Here is a 20399-nt window from a genome sequence, read left to right as displayed (position 1 = left end):
ACTTGGTATCTGGTACCATTATCAAGAAAGTGAATTAGGACTTCTTAAAGAAATGGCTGATTCTAGGTCTGGGGCCAGGATTGTACAAGATGAATTGGAGCATCTTGTAACGCTAGAGGGTACGGATGCTAACACACACACACGTACAGTCACTGACGCTGTAATGAGAATATGCCAAAGGGAGACAAGAGATAATGGATAGGCCTCGCCACCCCCCTCAAGTGCCAAAAGCTGGAAAAAAATCTGAGCAACACATCAATGACATTGAATTCAAATACACCTCATAGTTTACAAAATCCAAAAGTTCATAATGATAAAACCACTTAAATAAATAACTAATAAAGAGATAATAATAGACAAATCTCCCATAAAAAAGAATTCCTAATGATATTGTAGTACTATGCTCCCAAATGGCTATGAGATAACTCTCGGTCTCTTATTTGTGGGCTGTACACAGATGAGTTCCTTCTAAAAGGCACACTGTGGAATGCGGTGGGGGAGTAATTTTACAAAGGAGAAATGTGGCAACACCATCTCAACCAGGTGATCAAGGTTGACAGCAATGGTGATGAGTCACATTTAAAGTGTGCACACACTGGCATGATGTGATGCAAATGGCAGTTTGCCTCTGTGACCTTTCCTCCAATAACCATAACCTCAGTTTAATCTTGAGTGAAATATCAGACAAATCCCAAATGAAGGTTTTATATAAATTGCTAGGATAGTTATCAAAACAATAGAAGTTCATCATAAAAAAGAAAAGTTAAGGGGCTCCTGGGTTGCTCAATCGGGTAATCCTCCCACTCTTGTTTTGGGCTTAGGTCATGATTTCAGGTTATGAATTTGAACCCTGAGTGGGGCTCCACACTTAGCAGAAAGTTTGTTTTTGCCTTTCTCTCTCTCTCTCTCTCTCTTTCTCTCCCTCTGCATGTCCCCGCACTCCTTCTCTCTAAAATAAATAAATATCTTAAAAAAACAAGAAAAGTGAAAAATATACTTATCATGATCAGCGATGAGGAAGCTATAGAATTGTTGAATCATTTTACACATCTGAAACTAATATATCACTGAATGTTAACTATATTTGAAGTTAAAAAATAAAAGAACATTAAGAGAAACTGTCATGTCTGGAGCTGCTGAAGAAGACATGACAACTGATATAATATGGTATGCTGGCTGAGATTCTGGAGAGAAAAAACAGCATTGGTTAATGTAATCTGAATAAAGTATGGATGCTAATTAAGATAACGCACTCTCATCAAGCAAATTAGTTATGACAAATGTACCATACTATGTAACATGGCAACAGGGGAAACTGAGTGCAGAGCATAGGAGAATTCTGTATTATTTCCACAGTTTCCCTGTAAATATAAACCTGTTATAAATTATAAAGTTTATTGGAAATAAATGGCTTATTTCATTTAATATGTCACCAGAGTTTATCTGTGTTGTAGTATGGGTCAGAAATACCCTCCTTTTCAAGGCTAAACAATATTCCATTGTACACACACCGGAAATCTGCACAGTTTATGTCCTATATTGGGTCTAAAGACCAGAAACTACTATAAACCAGTAAGAGCCAATGTCCCAGTTTGGGTCCATAAGCAAGAGATTGAAATATAAGTGGGGTGAATGACACAGGCATGGTGATATAGCATGAGGCCACTAATGACCTTCTGAAAATATATCAGAAGGAGGATCATCTGCTTCTGAACTTCAAGTAATTGTAACCTGGGAAAGCAAAATTATATGTAAAAGAAGACTATTCTATTTGATAATGGACTGCTGCGTGGCACCCCCAAATTTATGGTTCTATGGGTCAGAAACACCAAGCTCATGATGAGCAGTTCTGGTTTCACAGAAAATCGGTGGCCTATGATTGTTTAGTCTCTACTAGGCTCCATAGCAGGCCAACAGCCATTTCTCAAAAGGAAAGTAGTTATCTATAGAGAATGTCAGGAATTTGTCCCAAAATCCTAAGGGCCTGCACTGCACTTCATATATGGGGGACTGCCAAAGACTCCAGGAGCATCTCTTTCTACCACAGACACATCAAGCACTGTTGGATGTGCTGCATCATAGCACCCATGAGTAATAGAAGCTTATGCCACAGTTTGGACCTGTGGTGGAGCTTTTTTTTTCTGAGTTCCACTCAAACTAGCAGCTTTTTGAGTCACTTGATAATAAGCCAGAACAAAACATCCAAATGAAGAATCTGTTGCCTTCTCAATTCAAAGAGGCCTACCAGATATTGTGCATCATTTTGGTGCGGGAGACGATAGATGGACCAAGATAGCTTCAACTCAAAAGGAAATCTTTTTTTTTTTTTTTTTTGGTTTTAAATAAATTCAAGTTAGTTAGCATATAGTATCTTATTAATTTTGCGGTAGAAATTAGTGATTCATCAGTTGCCTAAGACACACAGTACTCATTACATCATATGCCCTGCCTAATGCCCATCACCCACATACCCTATGTTTGATCCACCTCATTGCCAGCAGCTCTCAGTTTCTTCAGTCTATTTAGGAGTCTCGTAGGTTTTTCTCCCTCTCTGTTTCTATCCTATTTTATTTTTCCTTCAAAAGAATTATCTTGATATGCTTTTTACTCCTGGGACCCTGTAAATTTCACTGAGTTTCAGTTACCTGAGATTTAATTGTATTTGTTTTCCATCCTCTGACACAGAAATGTCCTACCAATAAGTCTAGAGTAATTAACGTCTTGATCACTAGATCCAATCAGTATAATGTCATCAACATAATGGACCAGTGTGACTACCTTGTAGAATAAAAGATATTTGAGGTCTCCATTAACAAATTAAAACATAGTCACCCCTGAAGGAGGGTAGTGAAGGTATATTGCTGGCCTTGTCAGCTGAAATCTAACTTCCTATGGTGGACCCTACTGACAGGGAGATAAGAAGCACTTGCCAGGGATGCCTCGGTGGCTCAATGGTTGAGCATCTACCATCAGCTCAGGTCGTGATCCCAGGGTCCTGGGACCGAGTCCCATATCGGGCTCCCCACAAGGAGCCTGCTTCTCCTTCTGCCTAAGTCTTTGCCTCTATCTGTGTGTTTCTCATGAATAAACAAATAAAATATTTTTTAAAAAGAAGCACTTTCCAAATCATGTCCTGCATACCAGCGAATCTGTTAATTTACTCAAGCCATGAAATCACATCTGGTACAGCAGTTGCAATTGCTCCAATTGCAATTGGAGTCTCCACCTGGTTAAGTTATAAGTATCCACTGTCATTCTCCAAGATCCATCTATCTCCTATGCAGGCCAAATAACTGAGTTAAATGTGTATGTTGTGAGAATCACCACCTCTGTATCTTTCAAGTCCTTGATGGGAATGCTAATCCCTAGGATTCCTCCAGGGAAGTGGTATTGCTTTTAGTTTACTACTTTCCTAGAAAGAGACAATTCTAGAGGCTTCCACTTGGCTTTTCACAAAATAGCCCTTGTCCACATGCCAGGTACCAAGGTGGGGATTCTGCTAGTTGCAAAGTATATCTATGCATTCTGGAAATGGGGAAGTAATCACAGAATGAGTTCAGTGATGTACTAGACTTACTGCAAATTAGGCCTGAGCTAAAAGTTCATGACTACCTCTCTGTGTAAGCTTCTGCTTTGACTGGGGGAGCACACTGTTGTTTGGGGTTTCCTGAAATAAATTTCAGGTCACAGCCAGAGTCCAGTAGTCCCTGAAATGTCTGCTTATTTTCTTTTCTCCAATAAACAATATGACTGCTAAAAGGTCATAGGCCTCTTTGGGTGAAAGATGAAGGTAAGATTAATATATACATTTTTAGAAATGTCTCTGGTTCCTTCCTGAATGGTATTAAATCTCTACTTTATTCAAGGAAGTTTGAGTCTATAAACTGGTTCTAGTCTGGGACTTGATTGCAAGGCCATGAATCTCTGCTTTCATGATTAAGTGTACTTCTGTTTACTTAACCTAGACCTTTTTTGCTAACACAGATCAAGTAAGACTTGTATTGGCTTCCTCTCTATTTCACTTTTAGAAACACCAACAAAACAGACCAACACTATAAATCTGCTTGTATCATTATTCTGATTGTTCTTTTGATTCTTCTGTCCTTTATGGGAAGCATGCCCACCTTGCCTTTAAGGAGTTTGAGGGCTACCACTTGGCCACTGTTATCTGGGTTCAAATAACTCCCACTGCATTGGGATTTTCCAGTTCAGCAACACTAAAGGTCTAGCCTACAGACAACGGTGATTAGAGAGTTTTTCAAGGATGCCTGCACTAGCCTGAAGATATCTTTCTCTTGGTCATGATGAATGGGTATGTCTTCTGGACCCTCCCTTAAATGACAAATCCATTTTAATATCCCAATCTCCCCATGCTTTAAATCTCTCCCTCTACATTAAACCAAGGCAGATCTGACATTTCTCTTTGCTTACACTGGGCCACCTGTTGGTTCATGCTTTAGCCACCAAGCAGAAAAAATGTGAGTGTTTCCTCAGTTCCCCAGCTATACCATTAAATGAAGAATTTCTGCTTGGTGAACCCATATTAAGAAATTTGGTTGGATTGGACTTTATGTCTCTTTATTTCTGTCTTTATAATATAGAAAGTACTTGGTTATTTTGGAGTGTAGTGTGCTCCTCATGGTTTACACTTCATACTTCACCTTTAGTGATCTGCTAGGAGATCCTAGTAGTTATAGGTCTAGGAACAAAAATGGTGGTGGGGGTGCATTCTGAGGAGAATCAGCCCCTTCTTTCAGGGCACCTACCTCAGAGGGGAAGTATGAGACTTTCCTTAGGTAATGCTGAATTAATGCTTCAGACTAAGACAGAGAAGCCACTTCAATGGCAAGAAGACAGATCTTCTCTGTTCCCTCTTCCTCTTAGTAATCTAAGGAGGAATCTGGTTTTCAACCAAGACTTCTTTCTTCACCCATGTCAAGTTCTTCTGTTTATACTCTTAAATATTTCTTAAAGTCTCCCTTGTCTCTGTGTTAGGTTGGGTTCCCTACATGCCGACTGTGAGATCATGTTGTCACAAAAGATAACACTCAAAAGGAGGACAATATCTAATTTTTATGAGGGCAGACATTTGGGGCTGTTTCGTTAGACCTAGACCTGTCAGGATCTCCTGACTATAATGTTTGGTCCTGCCCTACACCCTTCAGCTCCAGTTAAGGCTTTCTGCTGTGCTCCTTAGGCACCTGGAGGATGTACTTCTCCAGCAGCACAAGGAAACTTTGGCTTTAGGGGACAGCACTGGGCTCTGCACTTGACTGCTGAGGCAGATGTCCTGAGTACAGTTCATACGGCAGCATTTTGCAGATTAGAAACAATGACCTTTTCTAATGCCGTATCTTATTTCTTTCCCAATAATAAAATTTCTAAGCGTCATTCTGCATGAAGTATAATGTTGATTATCTAACATTTTAATTATAATAGAGATCCAAGTCACTATTTTACACTAATTATAAGTATAATATAATCACTAGATTTAACATTCATCTGTTTTTAACAGCTTTCTTGAGATATAACCCACATAATATACAGTTAATTTATTTAAAGTATATCATTTAACAGTTTTCAGTACAGAAGGCTGTGAAACAATCAATACTATCTAATTTTACAACATCTTTGCCACCTTCCAAAGAAACTCCATATCCATTTGCAGTCACTTTTCATTCCTCTCCATCACCATCACCAGCAGTCCTAGACAAATACTAATCTAGGTTCTATCTTTTTAAAACATTTTATTTAGGGGATGCCTGGGTGGCTCAGTGGTCAAAACATTTTATTTGTTTATGAGAGAGAGAGGGAGAGAGAGAGAGAAAAAGAGAGAGAGAGAGAGAGACAGAGAGACAGAGAACACAAGCAGGGAGAGTGACAGAGGTATAGGAAGTAGCAGGCTCCCAACCAAGCAGGGAACCTGATATGGGGCTAGACCTAAGGACCCTGGAGTCATGACCTGAGCTCATGCCAGATGCCTAAAGACTGAGCCATTAGGGGTCTTTCTTATTATTTTATTTTTTTAATTTTTAAAGGAGCAGGAGTGTGAGAATGCATGCCTGAGCAGTGGGGAGAGGGACAGAGAAAGAAGAGAGACTCTTAAGCAGATTCCAGGCTGAATGCCAAGCCCAATGGGCCTTGACCCCATGGCCCTGAGATCATGACCTGAGCTGAAATCAAGAGTCCCATGTTTAATCAATCTAGCCCCCCAAGCACCCCACAACCCATTTTCTTTCACTATAGATTTGCTCTTCTAGACTTTTCATATAAAAGGGAGTATATAGGGATCCCTGGGTGGTGCAGCAGTTTGGCGCCTGCCTTTGGCCCAGGGCACGATCCTGGAGACCCGGGATCGAATCCCGCATCAGGCTCCCGGTGCATGGAGCCTGCTTCTCCCTCTGCCTATGTCTCTGCCTCTCTCTCTCTCTCTGACTATCATAAGTAAATAAAAATTAAAAAAAAATTAAAAAAAAAGGGAGTATATAGTATGTTTCTTTTGTAACAAGTTTCTTTCATTTAGCATAATGTTCTTAGTATGCGTTTCATTCATGTTGTGGGAAATATCAGTATTTCTTTCCTTTTTTGTTGACGAATAAAATTCCATTTTATAAATATATGTTAGCCATGCATCAGTTGATTGACATGTAGATTATTTCCCCATTTCAGCCATTATGAATAATGCTGCTATGAACATTGGTATACAGTTATTGTGTGAATATCTATTTAATTTCTCTTGGGTAGATGCCTAAGAGTAGAATTGCTACGTCATTATAATTACATGTTTAATATTTTGAGGAGCTGCCACATTGTTTTCCAAAGTGGTTGTAGCATTTTACATTACCACCAGCAATTTATGAGAATTCTACTCATGTGGAATTTACAAAACAAAACAAAAAATTGAATATAGGGGAAGAAAGAAAGAGGGACAAATAAAAAAACAGGCTCTTAACTATAGAGAACAAAATGATGGTGACCAGAGGTAGAATACTTTAATTAACCCACAAAGTTCTGTCATGCTTCTTTTAGGTTAATTCCCTCAAGGCAATTATAATCTTGATTTGTATCACTCTGTATTAGTGTTTCCTAATCTATAACTTCATGTAAATTGAATCACAGCATTTACTCATCGTGCGTGGTCTCTTTGTTCTGGGATTTATCACACGTGTGTATTACTTTTCTTAGCTCAAGATTTTTCTGTCTATCCTGACAATTTCTGTCTTTCAAGTGTAGTATATTTTCATTTAATGTAGTTACTAAATATTTTGGAATGAGTTCATCTTATTGTAGTTTATTTTCCCCTTTATAACTCATTTTATTTCTTTTCTATGTTCTTTTGAGCTGATTGAGTAGATGATTTTGGTCTAATATTCATTTTTATCTTCTTGACATATTTTTAAATAATAGACTTTATTTTTTACAAGAATTTCAGTCTCACAGGAAGTTGAGCAGAAGTTATGGAGATTTCCTTTATCTCCTCTGATCTATAAATAAGCAGAAGGACTGAATAGACATTTTCCAAATATGTACAAATGGCTGACAGGTACATCAAAAGGTGCTCAACCTCACTCATCATCAGAGAAAGGCAAACCAAAATCAAATTGAGATATCACTTCACATCTGTTAGAATGAATATTATTGGGAAGACAAGAGATCAGAAATATTGGTGAGGCTGTGGAGTAAAGGGATCCAATGTATACTATTGATGGGTATGCAAATTTGTACCACCATTATGGAAAAGAGTATAGAGGTTCCTCAAAAAATTAACAATCCTACTGTTGGGTTTATATTTAGAGGATCTGAAATCATGAAGGGCTAACTTTATTCTTAGGTTCATTGCATCATTATCCACTGTAGCCATGGTGTGGCTACAACCTCATCCTTGACTGATGAATCAATATAAAAAATGTGAGGTGTATATGATACAGACTTTATAAAGAAGAAAATTCTGCCATTTGAAATAGCATGGATGAAGCTGGAAGGCTTTACATTAAGTGAAACAAGCAAGACACACAAAGAGAAATACTGCATGATCTCATGTATAGATGAAAATGCTATAACTCTATTCATAGAAGCAGAGAGTAGAATGGTGGTTACAAGGGGCCAGGGATTGAGGAAATGGAGAGATGTTGGCACAAGGTTTCAAGGCTTCAGTTATGCAGAATGGATAAACTATATAAAAAAGATAGATGTGCTAATTAGATTGTGGTGATGTTTTCACACTATATGTATATCAAAAAATCAAGTTGTACACATGAAATATACAGTTTTTTTTAATGTCAGCATGCCAACTTTGAGACACTAGTGCAGTGACTAAGCTTCATAATATCCCAGAAAGCAAAAATTAGTGACAACACTGAAAGCATGGTATTTTAATGAATTCATTTTAAGATATTCTTTGGCGGGAAGAAAATATTGGTATTGAAAAGTTTTTTTCAGGTAAATAATGGGGAACAGAATTAAAAATGAAATGGAATATTATAACAGTTATAAGGATGTGGTATACTTGAATACACTGAAATCAATGGAATTTATTCCTTTATTCATTCTTTTATGTATTTATAAAAAGGTTTTATTTAAATTACATTTAGTTAACATACAGTGTAATATACAGGTGATTAAATATTTACAGAGGACATACAGTTCACCACAACAGGTGTACTCCTTAATCCTCATCATCTATTTAACCCATCCTCCTACTACCACCTTTCTGGTAACCATCAGTTGGTTCTCTATAGTTAAGAGCCTGTTTCTTGGTTTGTCTCTTTTTCTTTCTTCCCCTATATTCATTTTTTTTGTTTTGTTTTGTAAACTACACATGAATGAAATCACATGGTATTTCTCCTTCTCTGACTGACTTGTTTTGCTTAGCATAATGCTCTCTAGCTCCATCCTTGTCATGGCAAATGACAAGATCTCTTTCTTTTTTATTTCTGAGTAATATTCCATTATATATGTAATCTATCTATTATCGATCTATCATCTATCTATCATCATCTATCATTTATCTACGTATCTATCTACGTATCTATCTATCTATCATCTATCTATCATCTATAAATGCCACATTTTTATCCATTCATCAGTCAATGGACACCTGAGTGGTTTCCATGATTTGTCTACTGTTGAAAATGATGTTATAAACATTGGGGTGCATATATGTCTTTGAATTAGTATTTTGGTTCTCTGAAATCAATGAATTTTAAAAGTTCATAATACAACCTCTGGTACGTACATATTCAATGTATGGCTGCTAATCTGCTCTGCTCACTATATGCATCAAAATTCAATTGGCAAGTCTAACTTAGAATAGATACTACACCTTTGCTAAGAAAGTACAAACATAGAAAGTGGCTTCCTACTGCAAAAGTAGATTGTGTCTAGCCCCATTGACCACAGAAGCCAAGTGAGTATTTCTGAATGCCTCTGGTACATTCTTTTACTCCACTGGTATGGAACTTTTTAAAGATAAACTGATGATATAACTAATGATATCATTATATAAATATATAATGAAAAGAATTTCTTAACACATAAAGTTAGTTCATTTGCCCTGAAAGTGTTCAAAAGATAGCAGGATACCTTATTTGAAATGTGCTATAGAAGTAATTACAAATCATAGAGAACAGACTATACTTTATTTATGGGTACTCACTGTTTGAACAGTTGTTATTGTATAAATATCTTTCTTCTTATCAACCAAAGTGTAGACTGAGATGTGAGGAGTATTTCACAATCAGCAATGTCAAAATTAAGCGTTCAGGAAAAGAAAGAATGCCTGGTGACAATATGAAGGAAGCTACTAGTTTGAGGGCAGAAGTACAGAGAAAAAGTAAGGAAATTTTGTGTAATGCAGAAGAGTTCTTCAGGAAAGTCAGGATATACTCCATCATATTTGATATTTCCACAGATTAAGTATCTACCAAAGTCCTCAATTCATTTTTTGCTTTCTGAGGTAATTTTGATATGCCATAGCTTTTTCATGGCATTTTTCACTTCTGCATTCCTCAGTGTGTAGATAAGTGGATTGAGAAAAGGTGTCCCAATAGTATAAAATACGGCCACCATCTTGTCCATGGGGAAAGTAGTTGGGGGGCGTGTATAAATGAATATACATGGACCAAAGAATAAGATTACTACAATGATGTGAGAAGTACAAGTAGAGAGAGCTTTTTTCTTCCCTTCCGCACTGTGGTTTCGCAGGGAATGCAAGATGACAATATAGGAGATCATCAGAATCACAAAACTGCTTGAGCAAATGGCCCCACTATTAGACACCAACAATAGGTTGATCTTATAAGTGTCCATGCAAGCAAGTTTCAGCAAGGGCTGCAAATCACAGCAGTAATGATCAATCAAATTCGGTCCACAGAAGGGCAATCTCAAAGCCAGGATAATCTGGGCTATAGAATGGATAAAAGATCCAATCCATGCCAGAACAATTAGGATGGTGCAGACCTGCCGTCTCATGATGGTTGGGTAACGTAAAGGCATACAGATGGCCACATAGCGATCAACGGCCATGAGGATGAGGACAAAGATCTCCATGCAGCCAAATAAATGTAGTGCAAAGACTTGAGTCATGCACTCATTGTAAGTTATGATTTTTTTTGCAGAGAGTGAATCCACAATTAGTCTGGGGGCTGTGGAAGTTGAAAAGCAGGAATCAGCAAGGGACAAATAAAATAGGAAAAAGTACATGGGGCTCCCAAGTGTCCGGCTAGACTTGATGGTCACAATAATAAGCAAATTCCCAACCACAGTTCCCACATAAAAAATGGAGAAGATTACAAATATCATTTTCTGTCTGATAGGGTCTTGGGTTAGTCCTAATAGTATGAACTCTGTTACGCTGTTATTTTGCTGCATTATTTCAGGCAAAGTGAAGAAAATGCAAATTAGATATAATCTGCAAAGAAAAAAATATTATGAAATGAATTTGGAGGTCAAATTTATATACTTGATTATGGAAGTGCCACGTTCCATTTTATAATCCCTTTGTATTCTTCTGAATAAAGTGGAAATCATGATATTTATTCACAATCTATTCACCTGATTGCTTATGGAAATAATATAATATATCTACAATGAAAGAGTACCTGATTCTTCAGGCATAATAAACATTAATTTATGAGGTTTGGTTTGAGAAGGTATCTTCTGAGCTGAATATCTTTCTTCATTTTATGTCAAGGACCTGTTAGGGTAGAATGATGCAAAATGGGGAAAATTTATGTATGATTTACATATTCCACTTTCACATTACTTCAACCTGGGAATTAAGTTAACAAGTATCTTCTATTAAATATTCTGAATATTCAAGGAATGATGTAGAGCATTTGATAGTGTTTTCCTTAATGAAACCTAAAACAGAGAGAAAGGGAGGGAGAGAGAGAGAGAGAGAGAGAGAAAGAGAACAAGAGAAACAAACAAAATTTTAGCAGTGAACTTTCAGTCAACTGGTCCATTCTAACATGAAATTTATTTTAATAGGTTACTTTGACTAAGCTTATTTCTTCTTACTTTAACTCTCAATAATTTCTGGTTGTTTGCAGTTCTGAATTCAGTCCTTTTTAAAAAATATTTTCATTTATTTATTCATAAGAGACACAGAAAGAGAGGCAGAGACACAGGCAGAGGGAGAAGCAGGCTCCATTCAGGGAGCCGAATGTGGGACTCGATCCCAGGACCCCAGGATCATGCCCTGAGCAGAAGGCAGACATGCTCAACCACTGAATTACCCAGGTATCCCTTTAAATTCAGTTCTATCATAAAACTTTATACTCTTTAAATTATACTATGTTGTCCAAAGTTGAATTCTTCATCTCTTTCAGTATTTTAATTAGTCTTTCCGCATAATTTCTTAACACAGAAGGAGAGACTGAGATTAAAATAAAGGATAAATTGAGAACATTTGGCATAAATCAAAATAGTCTTTCAAACTTCATGTTATTTTAAACACCAGGGTTTAGAAAATGAGCTAAGGAAGCTTTAAGTCATAGCTGGAACTTTTCAATAGAATTCTTGGAATCTATATTCTTGATTGTCCCGTAACCTGACATCAGTAAGAGAAGGTAGAAACAGGAAGGGAATTAACATTTGTTTACATATACCAAACAGTGGAAAAGTCCTTTTCTGTCCACATCACATGTATTTTCCAAATAGTAGCATAGTTAAATACATAAAGGCCAAGTCATTTATTTACAACATGTATTTCAGACAAATGCATAATTTTCTCAAATATAGATGGATTTCAGAAATCAATCTTTAAAAATACAGTGCATAGGGGCCCCCCGGAGGCTCAGTCAGTTAAGCATCTGACTTGATTTCCACTCAGATCATGATCACAGGGTTGTGGGATCGATCCCTACAGTGGGCTCTATGCTGGGCATGGGGCCTGATTAAGATTCTGTTTGTCCCTTTGTCGCTTCCTCTGCTTGTGCTCTCTCTAAATAAATAAAAAAATAAAATATTTTTTAAAAAACAGTGCAAATAAAAATTGGCAAAAAAGATTTCTTTTTTTATAATAAATTTATTTTTTATTGGTGTTCAATTTACCAACATACAGAATAACACCCAGTGCTCATCCTGTCAAGTGCCCCCCTCAGTGCCCATCACCCATTCACCCCCACCACCCTCCCTCCTCCCCTTCCACCACCCCTAGTTCGTTTCCCAGGGTTAGGAGTTTTTATGTTCTGTCTCCCTTTCTGATATTTCCCACACATTTCTTCTCCCTTCCCTTATAAAAACCGATTTCAAAAGAAATTCTTCTTATTAAAAATAGTGTCAAAAGGTACTAAATTTCATTCATATAAAATACATTCAAATTTAAATTCTAATTTTGTATCTTTTCAACAAAGTGACCTTTTTAATGAATGTTTTTCAACAAACAGTACTGAAAATGATGTGGGAAACAACTGAGCCTGCACACTTTTGGTAGTTGTTTAACGGGGTGCAATCTCTTGGGGAGTGATTTTCAGCATTAATGATATTTCAGTGTCACATAGACACAGGTCTAGTGATTCCATTTGCTCCAAGTAATCTCACTCACAGGCACAAAAACAATCATAGCAGTTCTTTCCATGTTGGCAAAAGGTAAGAAACAACTTCAATGCCCATCATGAAAGAAGCTAAATGAAAAAAAAAAAAAAGAAGCTAAATGAATCAGGGACAATATTTTATACAATCATCAAAAAAGTCAAGTGGATATTTATGAAATGGTTTCTAAAATATGTTGTAAAGTGATAGAGTTCCAGACTGTATGCAGAGGGTGCTAATATTTTCAATAACAGCAGAATAATATATCACACACACACACACACACGGACTCAAATCAATTAATTTTATTTAAGAGAGTACTGAGATAGCATAATAGTTGTGGCCTCAGGGTGAGGAAATTGCATTTTGAAATTAAAATTAGGAGGATGACTACCTTTTAAAATATTCCCTTTGGTAGTTGAAAATATGTCATAATCATGCTGGATTGAAAATAAAGTTTTAAAAAACCTCCTTTTAGTAGATGGTTTGTTAATCACATTGGCATATTACTGGTCGATAGCAGCCATCTTCTTACATAGGCTTCAGAGACAGCAAGATTCCCAGGGCCAGAGGAAGGTTTAAATGTCTGAGAAAGAGGGTGAGTCAGCTGTAGAGGCAGTTCTGGACTCAAGGCTCTTTACCACCTCAGGCCCCAATCACACTGCCATTCACTACACGTTCCCCTGTAGTCTTATGAGATTGCCAAATATGTTCTTTGTCCAACTCTTCTCCAAAGAGGAATGAAAACTTGTTTGTGGTTTCTAACAATTAGGTATTACAAAAAGATATCTATTTATCTATCCATCTATCTACCTATTGATCTATTATCTATCATCTATCTATCATCTATCTGCCTGATAGAGATATAAATTAAAACATTTGTATAATTCACATAATAATAGAGATAAGAGTGGCATACATTTGAACTAAGGAATGCAAGGAAGGTAATTTTTGTCTGCTCACTGCTGAATTTAAGCATCTAGAAAAAAGTACATCTTTAATCATAAGTATTCATAAAGTGAATGAAAGAATTAAGATAATTTCTTATTGACACAACCCAATAGTGTTTGGTCCTATTCAATACTCATTTCCCATTGAACAGGGAAGCCTACTCCACCCAAAGTAAAATCATCATCTCCAAGGAGCATTTCCTGGAACACTCAATAGATATTATTTCTATTTGCTTATCTCTCTACCAGGAGCTGCTGTCCATTTCTTTTATTCCAACTTCTCACCTTAGATTGTAAAACACTTCTGGAAAATCTCTAAATTTTCTGTCTGCAAATGCCTTTTATGTGTTAAGTGCACACTGTGACATTGATAAGATTAATTTTCTCTGCATATTAAATGAAAGTAAATGAATCCCCAACACAAATCTTACCAGTTTTGATAAGAGCTTATGCAAAGGATAAGATGTTCAGTGGTCTCCTTGTCTTCTCAAGATAATTTGGCCACTTTACTCAAATAAAATTTAAAAAAAAAAAGTGTTTCAAAAATTCTGTCTGAGCTCTTTGATGTCACTGAGGCTCAGGTTCTCGCCTGCATGGCAGACGACAAAGTTGTCCTGGATTCATCCCACACTGTCTGAAATCCATTCTCACTGGGAAATGCTTCTCTTTTGCCTTTCTTGCAGTAGTATTTAAACAGGAATGATGCAAAATTATAGGAGTCTGGGGAAGGTCATTCCCTAAAGTGTCTCTTCCCTTTTAATTAAGACACATGAACTAGATGTGATAAAGAACTTAATCTTCAATATGTATTAATAGATTATGGGTAAAAGGTAATCTCTTCTTGCAATTTAAGGTGTTGTTTGGGCCATAAATGACATCTTTTGACTAAAAAACCCCAAACAAACAGTGATTATCTATTGGTATAGTGCCCAGGACTTGGTATCTGATACCATTATCCAAGAAAATGAATTAGGACTTCTTAAAGAAATGGCTGATTCTAGGTTTGGGGCAGGGAATGTACAAGATGAACTGGAGCATCTTGTAAGGTTAGAAGGTACAGATGTTAATGCACACACACAAGTACAGTCACTCACACTCTTGAGAATATGCCAAAGGGACACAAGAGCCAATGGATAGACCTTCCAATGCCAAAGGCTGGAAAAAGAAATTGAGCAACAAAATCAATGACACTGAATTGAAGTATATAACTCATAGTTCATAAAATCCACAAGTTCATAATTATATAACCCTTAAATAAATAATTAAAATGGGGTTAATAGACAATTCTTCCATTAAAATAATTCTTAATGATTTTGTAGGTTGTCTGCTCTCAAAGGGTTACAGGATAACTCTCAATCTCTACTTTGTGTGCTGTACACAACTGAATTCCTTCCTAAAGGCACATTGTGGAATGGGGCAGGGGTACAAATTTACAAAGGAGAAATGTGACAATACCACCTCAGCCAGTTGATCAGGATTAACATGAACAGTAATGAATCACATTGAAAGTATCCACTGGTATGATGTGATGCAAATGGCACTTTGCCTCTGTGACCTCCCAATAACCCACAACCCCATTCTAATCTTGAATGAAGTACCAGACAAACCCCACATGAAGGTTTTTATATAAAATATCTGACTAGTTCTTCTTGGAACTGTCAAGATCATCAAAAACAAGAAATATTGAGCACAAATATTGTGATGGATACTGAGTAAGGTGTAGAATTCTTGAATCATTACACACCTGAACTAATACAACACTGTATATTAATCTACTTGAAATAAATAAATAAAAGAATATTCAGAAAAATGGTCATTTTTTTCGGGGGTGCTAACAAAGACATGATAGTTGAATGTAATGTGGTATGGCAGATGAAATTCTGGAGAAGAAAAGTGGCATTATTTAGAAAATAAAGTATGGATGTTAGTTAACGATGTATTCACATCAGGTGTGTTAGTTGTGACACATGTACCACACTATATAAGATGGTAATAAGAGAAACTGAGTATAAGATATATGGGGGCTCTGTGTATTATTTCCACAATTTTCCTGTAAGTGTAAACCTGTTACAAAAAATAAAGTTTATTAAAAATAGTTTATTTGACTTAATATGTCATAAAAGTTTGTGTTTTAGCATGGGTCCGAAATACCTTCCTTTTCAATACCAAATAAAATTCCAATGTATGCATATCACAGTTTGTTTATTCATATGTTTATGGACACTTGGGTTGCTTACACATTTTCACTATCATGACTAATGCTGATATGGACATGAGTGTACACAGATCTCTTTTGGTGCCCACTCAATGCTTTGGCATATACCCAGAAGTGGAAATGCTAGGTCAGTTGTGTTTTTTGTTTTTTGTTTTTTGTTTTTTTTACTTTCTGATGAATGTCATACTGCCTTTCACAGTGGTTGCACCATTTTTATATTCTTACGAACACTGAGTTTGTTTAGTGATGTTCGGTATTTTTTTTCATGTGCTCTTTCCCTATAGTATATGTTTTTTTTGAGAAATGTTTATCAAGTCTTTTTTGATATTTAGTTGTAGGAATTCAATGAGTTGCATTTTCATTCTTTTGATCGTGGCCTTTGATGGATAGAAGTTTTTAATTTTAAGGTAGTTTAATTCATTTATTTCTCTGTAGCCTGGGTTTTTTTTGTGTCATATTCAAGAAATTATTGCCTGATAATGTCCTGAAGTTTTTTTTAAATTTACATTTTCTTCTAAACATTTTATAGTTTTAGCCCTTATACTGAGGTCTTTGATTCATTTTGAGTTTATTTTGTAGATGGTGAAGTTAGTGGTCTGCCTTCATTCTACACGTGAATATCTAGTTTTTCCAAAACTATTTTTTGAAAAAAACTACCTTTTCCTATTGGATGATTTTGGAACGCCTATAGAAAGTAATTTGGCCATATATGTGATGGTGTATTACTGGGATCTCCAATCTATTCCATTTGTATATATGCCAATATTTGTATTTATGCCAGTACCATACTGTTTAGAACACTGTCAATTTAAAATGAGTTTTAAAATCAGGAGATGTGAGACCTACAACTTTTTCAAGATTTTTTTTTTGACTACATATCCCTTGAGATTCCATGTGAATCTTTTAGCTGATTTTTCTATATCTGCAAAAATTGTCATTGGAGTTTTAATAGGGATTGTATTAATTGTGTATTGTTTTGGATATTATTGACATCTAAACAATATTGAGTCTTCTGATCCATGAAAATATGATATCTTTCAGAGCACACACACACAAATAGATTTACTGTAAAGAATTGGCTTTTTTGTATACGGGAGATGGCAGGTGAAAATCTGTACAATATCCCATTTTGAGTCTGCAGACCAGAAACTACTATAAACCAGTAAGAACCAATGTCCCAGTTCAGGTCTATGGGCAGGAGGCTACTATAGAATCAGGAAGAGTTAATGTGTCCATGACAATCCCTCAGACATAAAGAGCTTATGGTTCAGTCTGGGCCCCAGGTAGGAGAATTCCCTCTTACTCAGGTGAGGTTAGCCTTTTGTAATTTTCAGGCCTTTGTTTGGCTGGATGAGGATCCTACATTAGTGAGAGCAATCTACTTTATTCAGTGTGCCAATTCAAAAGTTAATGTCATCCAGAAAAAAATCTCATGGTCACAACCCAAGACAACACACAAACAAATATGTGTGCACTCTGTGGTCCAGGCACTCTGTAGCCAGTATAAGTTCATTGCTTATCCACTAGCATCAATAGACATCTCCTTAAATTGTTCTGAATCTCCAAATAAAGACAACTCAAGGTCATAATTCTATCTAACATCATACAGCTATTCTCTATACAACAGAAAATACACTAAAATTTCCACAAGTAGGGAAGGTGATTTTTGAGGGTGATTACTTTTACGTTCATATTCAATAAGTTAAATACTAAGATGAAAAATAAAAATCCTGGGGATTCTTGGGTGGCTCAGCGGTTTAGCACCTGCCTTTGGCCCAGGGCATGATCCTGGAACCCTGGGATTGAGTCCTACATCAGGCTCCTTGCATGGAGCCTGCTTATCCCTCTGCCTGTGTCTCTGCCTCCCTTCTCTTTCTTTGTCTCTCATGAATAGAAAAATAAAATCTTAAAAAAAAAGAAAAATTCTAAAATGCTATGACAGAAAGCCAATATGTGTTCTGTTACATGATAAGGTAATAAGAGAGGGAAGAAAACAAAAAATATTTGCTTTATATATATTCACACACAAATATACTCGTAATACAAAGAGTAAATACAATCTTCACTTTTGTAATAGTTACATGAATAATTTATAGTTTCTTCTGTTAATCATCCTGTATTCAATGTGCCTTTGGTGCAAGCACCAAAGCTGGTCATAGCTGGTTCTTTAGCTGGTGGAGTGACATTTTTTACTTTATTTAAAAAGTTTTTTTTTTTTTTGACATAGAGAGACATAGAGACAGAGATGGAGAGCACAAGCAGGGAGAAGAGAGTCTGGGGTCATTGCCTGAGCCAAAAGCAGACTCTTAACCAATTGAGCCATCCAGGCTCCCCTGAATCTTGACACTTTTAAGAAAAAAAAAATCTGGCAAGTTAGTCCCAAAATACTACTCCAGAAAATATTAAATAACAAATTTTATTATTTTTTATTATTTTATTATTTTTATTTAAAAATAAAAATTTTTAACAAAATTTTTATCATAATTAAGGAAATTCTGGTCAAAATTAGGGTCAAATTTATTTTAATCGTATCATTCTCTCTAAGCACACTGGATTCTAAAAATGAGATTTTTTTCCTTTTATAAATATGATTACTGAAGGGTCTGGGTCATTAGTAATTCTGCCTCTATGGTTGTAGTTTTCCATTGACCTTATCACAGAGCATGGGTACTAACAGTGGTCCTACAGGATCTCCTGTATTCTGGCTATACTCTTCCTTCCATTCTGGAGCCGTCGTCCAACTACCCTTGGTTGCCAGTTTCAATCACCACAGCCAGCACAGCAACTTACTTCTTTGCCTATTGATTCAAGGTATGAGCAGCCCAAAGGGGTGAGATGGCAGTCTCAGCTCTCTGTTCAGTTGAGTCTTGTCTCTCCTGCCGGGAGAATTTCTCCCTTTGGAATGAGGACTTCAAAGCAAGAAGAACATAAGTTAATGGGAACAGGAAACAAACTTTTTGCTACTGGGTCACTAAGGGTTGTATGAGTGCTGCCTCTTCCATTTCTACCTTTGGTTACAGGACTTGCTTTGGGTAGAAAAGCAACAAGTAATGAGTGTTGATGCAGAGCATATAAGGCCTTCCAGAGATCTGAAGACTCTTGCTCCAGCTCTAGAAGGTGTTTCTACCTAGCTGGTAGTATAACTAATTTTGCCAAAGTTCACTGCACCATTTTGTCAGGCCAATTGCTTCAAGATAGTGTGAAATGTAATAAGACTGGTGGGTTCCATGTGCATGGGACCACTGTGACACTTCATTTGCTGTGAAGTGAGATCATTGATCAGAAGCAATGCTGTATGCAATACTATAATGGTGGATTAAATGTTCTCTAAATCCATGGATGGTAAGGTTGGCAGAAGAGTCGCATGCAGAGAAGGCAAATCCTTATCCAATGAAAGTGTCTATGCTATTAGCAACAAAATCCTTCTCTTCTATGATGGAAGCAGTCCAATGTAATCAATCCGCAAGCAGGCTGATCATGCTAAGGGATGGTGCCATATTGGGGACTTTATGTTGCTTCTGCTGCTGGAAGGTTGGGCACTTAGCAGTGCTTTCATGATCAGGGTATCTTTGGTAGGGGAAAGTCCATGTTATTGAGCTCATGTACAATCTTCATCTCTGCCACCATGGCCACTTTGTTCATAAGCCCACTGGGTGATGACAGAAGAGATAGAGGCTGACTGGTATGTGATGTTGGGTCATTTTATCCACTTGATTATTAAATTCCTCCTCTCCTGGTCACTCTTTGATGGGTACTCATAAAGAACATAAATATCTTTGTGTGTTTTTACTAATTCAGAAAGTTATGCAAACATGCCTCTTTCTCACAGTTTCTTGTTACCAATTTTCCAATAATGTTTTCTTCGTGTCCCTGATCATTCAACCAAATCCTTGGCCAAAACTCATGAATCAGTATACCATCTACATCTGGCCATTTCTCCTTCCAAGAATGTGAATACCAGGTGTATTGCTTAAAGTTCTCACCACTCAGTTCTCTTCACCACTGTCCTTCATGGATTTTCCAGAATGGGGCTGTGGTGTTGCATCAATTTGCTTTTGAGCTATACTCACATATCACTGCAGAATTTTCTCTACAGCAGGCCCAAATCTTTTCTACTTCTGCCAATTGATCATAGTGAATCCCTCATGAGGCCTTGGGTACAGGCTAGGAGAGAGAAAGCATTAAAGCAAAAGTAGGGA

General features: G+C 36.7%; 1 protein-coding gene across 1 annotated transcript; it reads right to left on the bottom strand.

Moving 5' to 3' along the window:
• Window positions 1-9936: 9936 nt before the first annotated feature.
• LOC140629899 (olfactory receptor 4C11) lies at window positions 9937-10869 on the bottom strand. The gene has a single exon (XM_072819378.1). The coding sequence runs from the start codon at window positions 10867-10869 to the stop codon at window positions 9937-9939; it is 933 nt and encodes a 310-aa protein (XP_072675479.1).
• Between the last annotated feature and the right edge of the window lie 9530 nt (window positions 10870-20399).

Source organism: Canis lupus, unplaced genomic scaffold (assembly GCF_048164855.1).
Source record: "Canis lupus baileyi unplaced genomic scaffold, mCanLup2.hap1 Scaffold_338, whole genome shotgun sequence".
Lineage (NCBI taxonomy): Eukaryota > Metazoa > Chordata > Mammalia > Carnivora > Canidae > Canis > Canis lupus.
Note: the sequence above shows the minus strand (reverse complement) of the source record. Positions and strands in the feature narration are given on the sequence as shown.

What these genes read in the sequence shown, in the direction of transcription:
- LOC140629899 (XM_072819378.1), bottom strand. Translation starts at nt 10,869, where the DNA reads ATGCAGCAAAATAACAGCGTAACAGAGTTCATACTATTAGGACTAACC.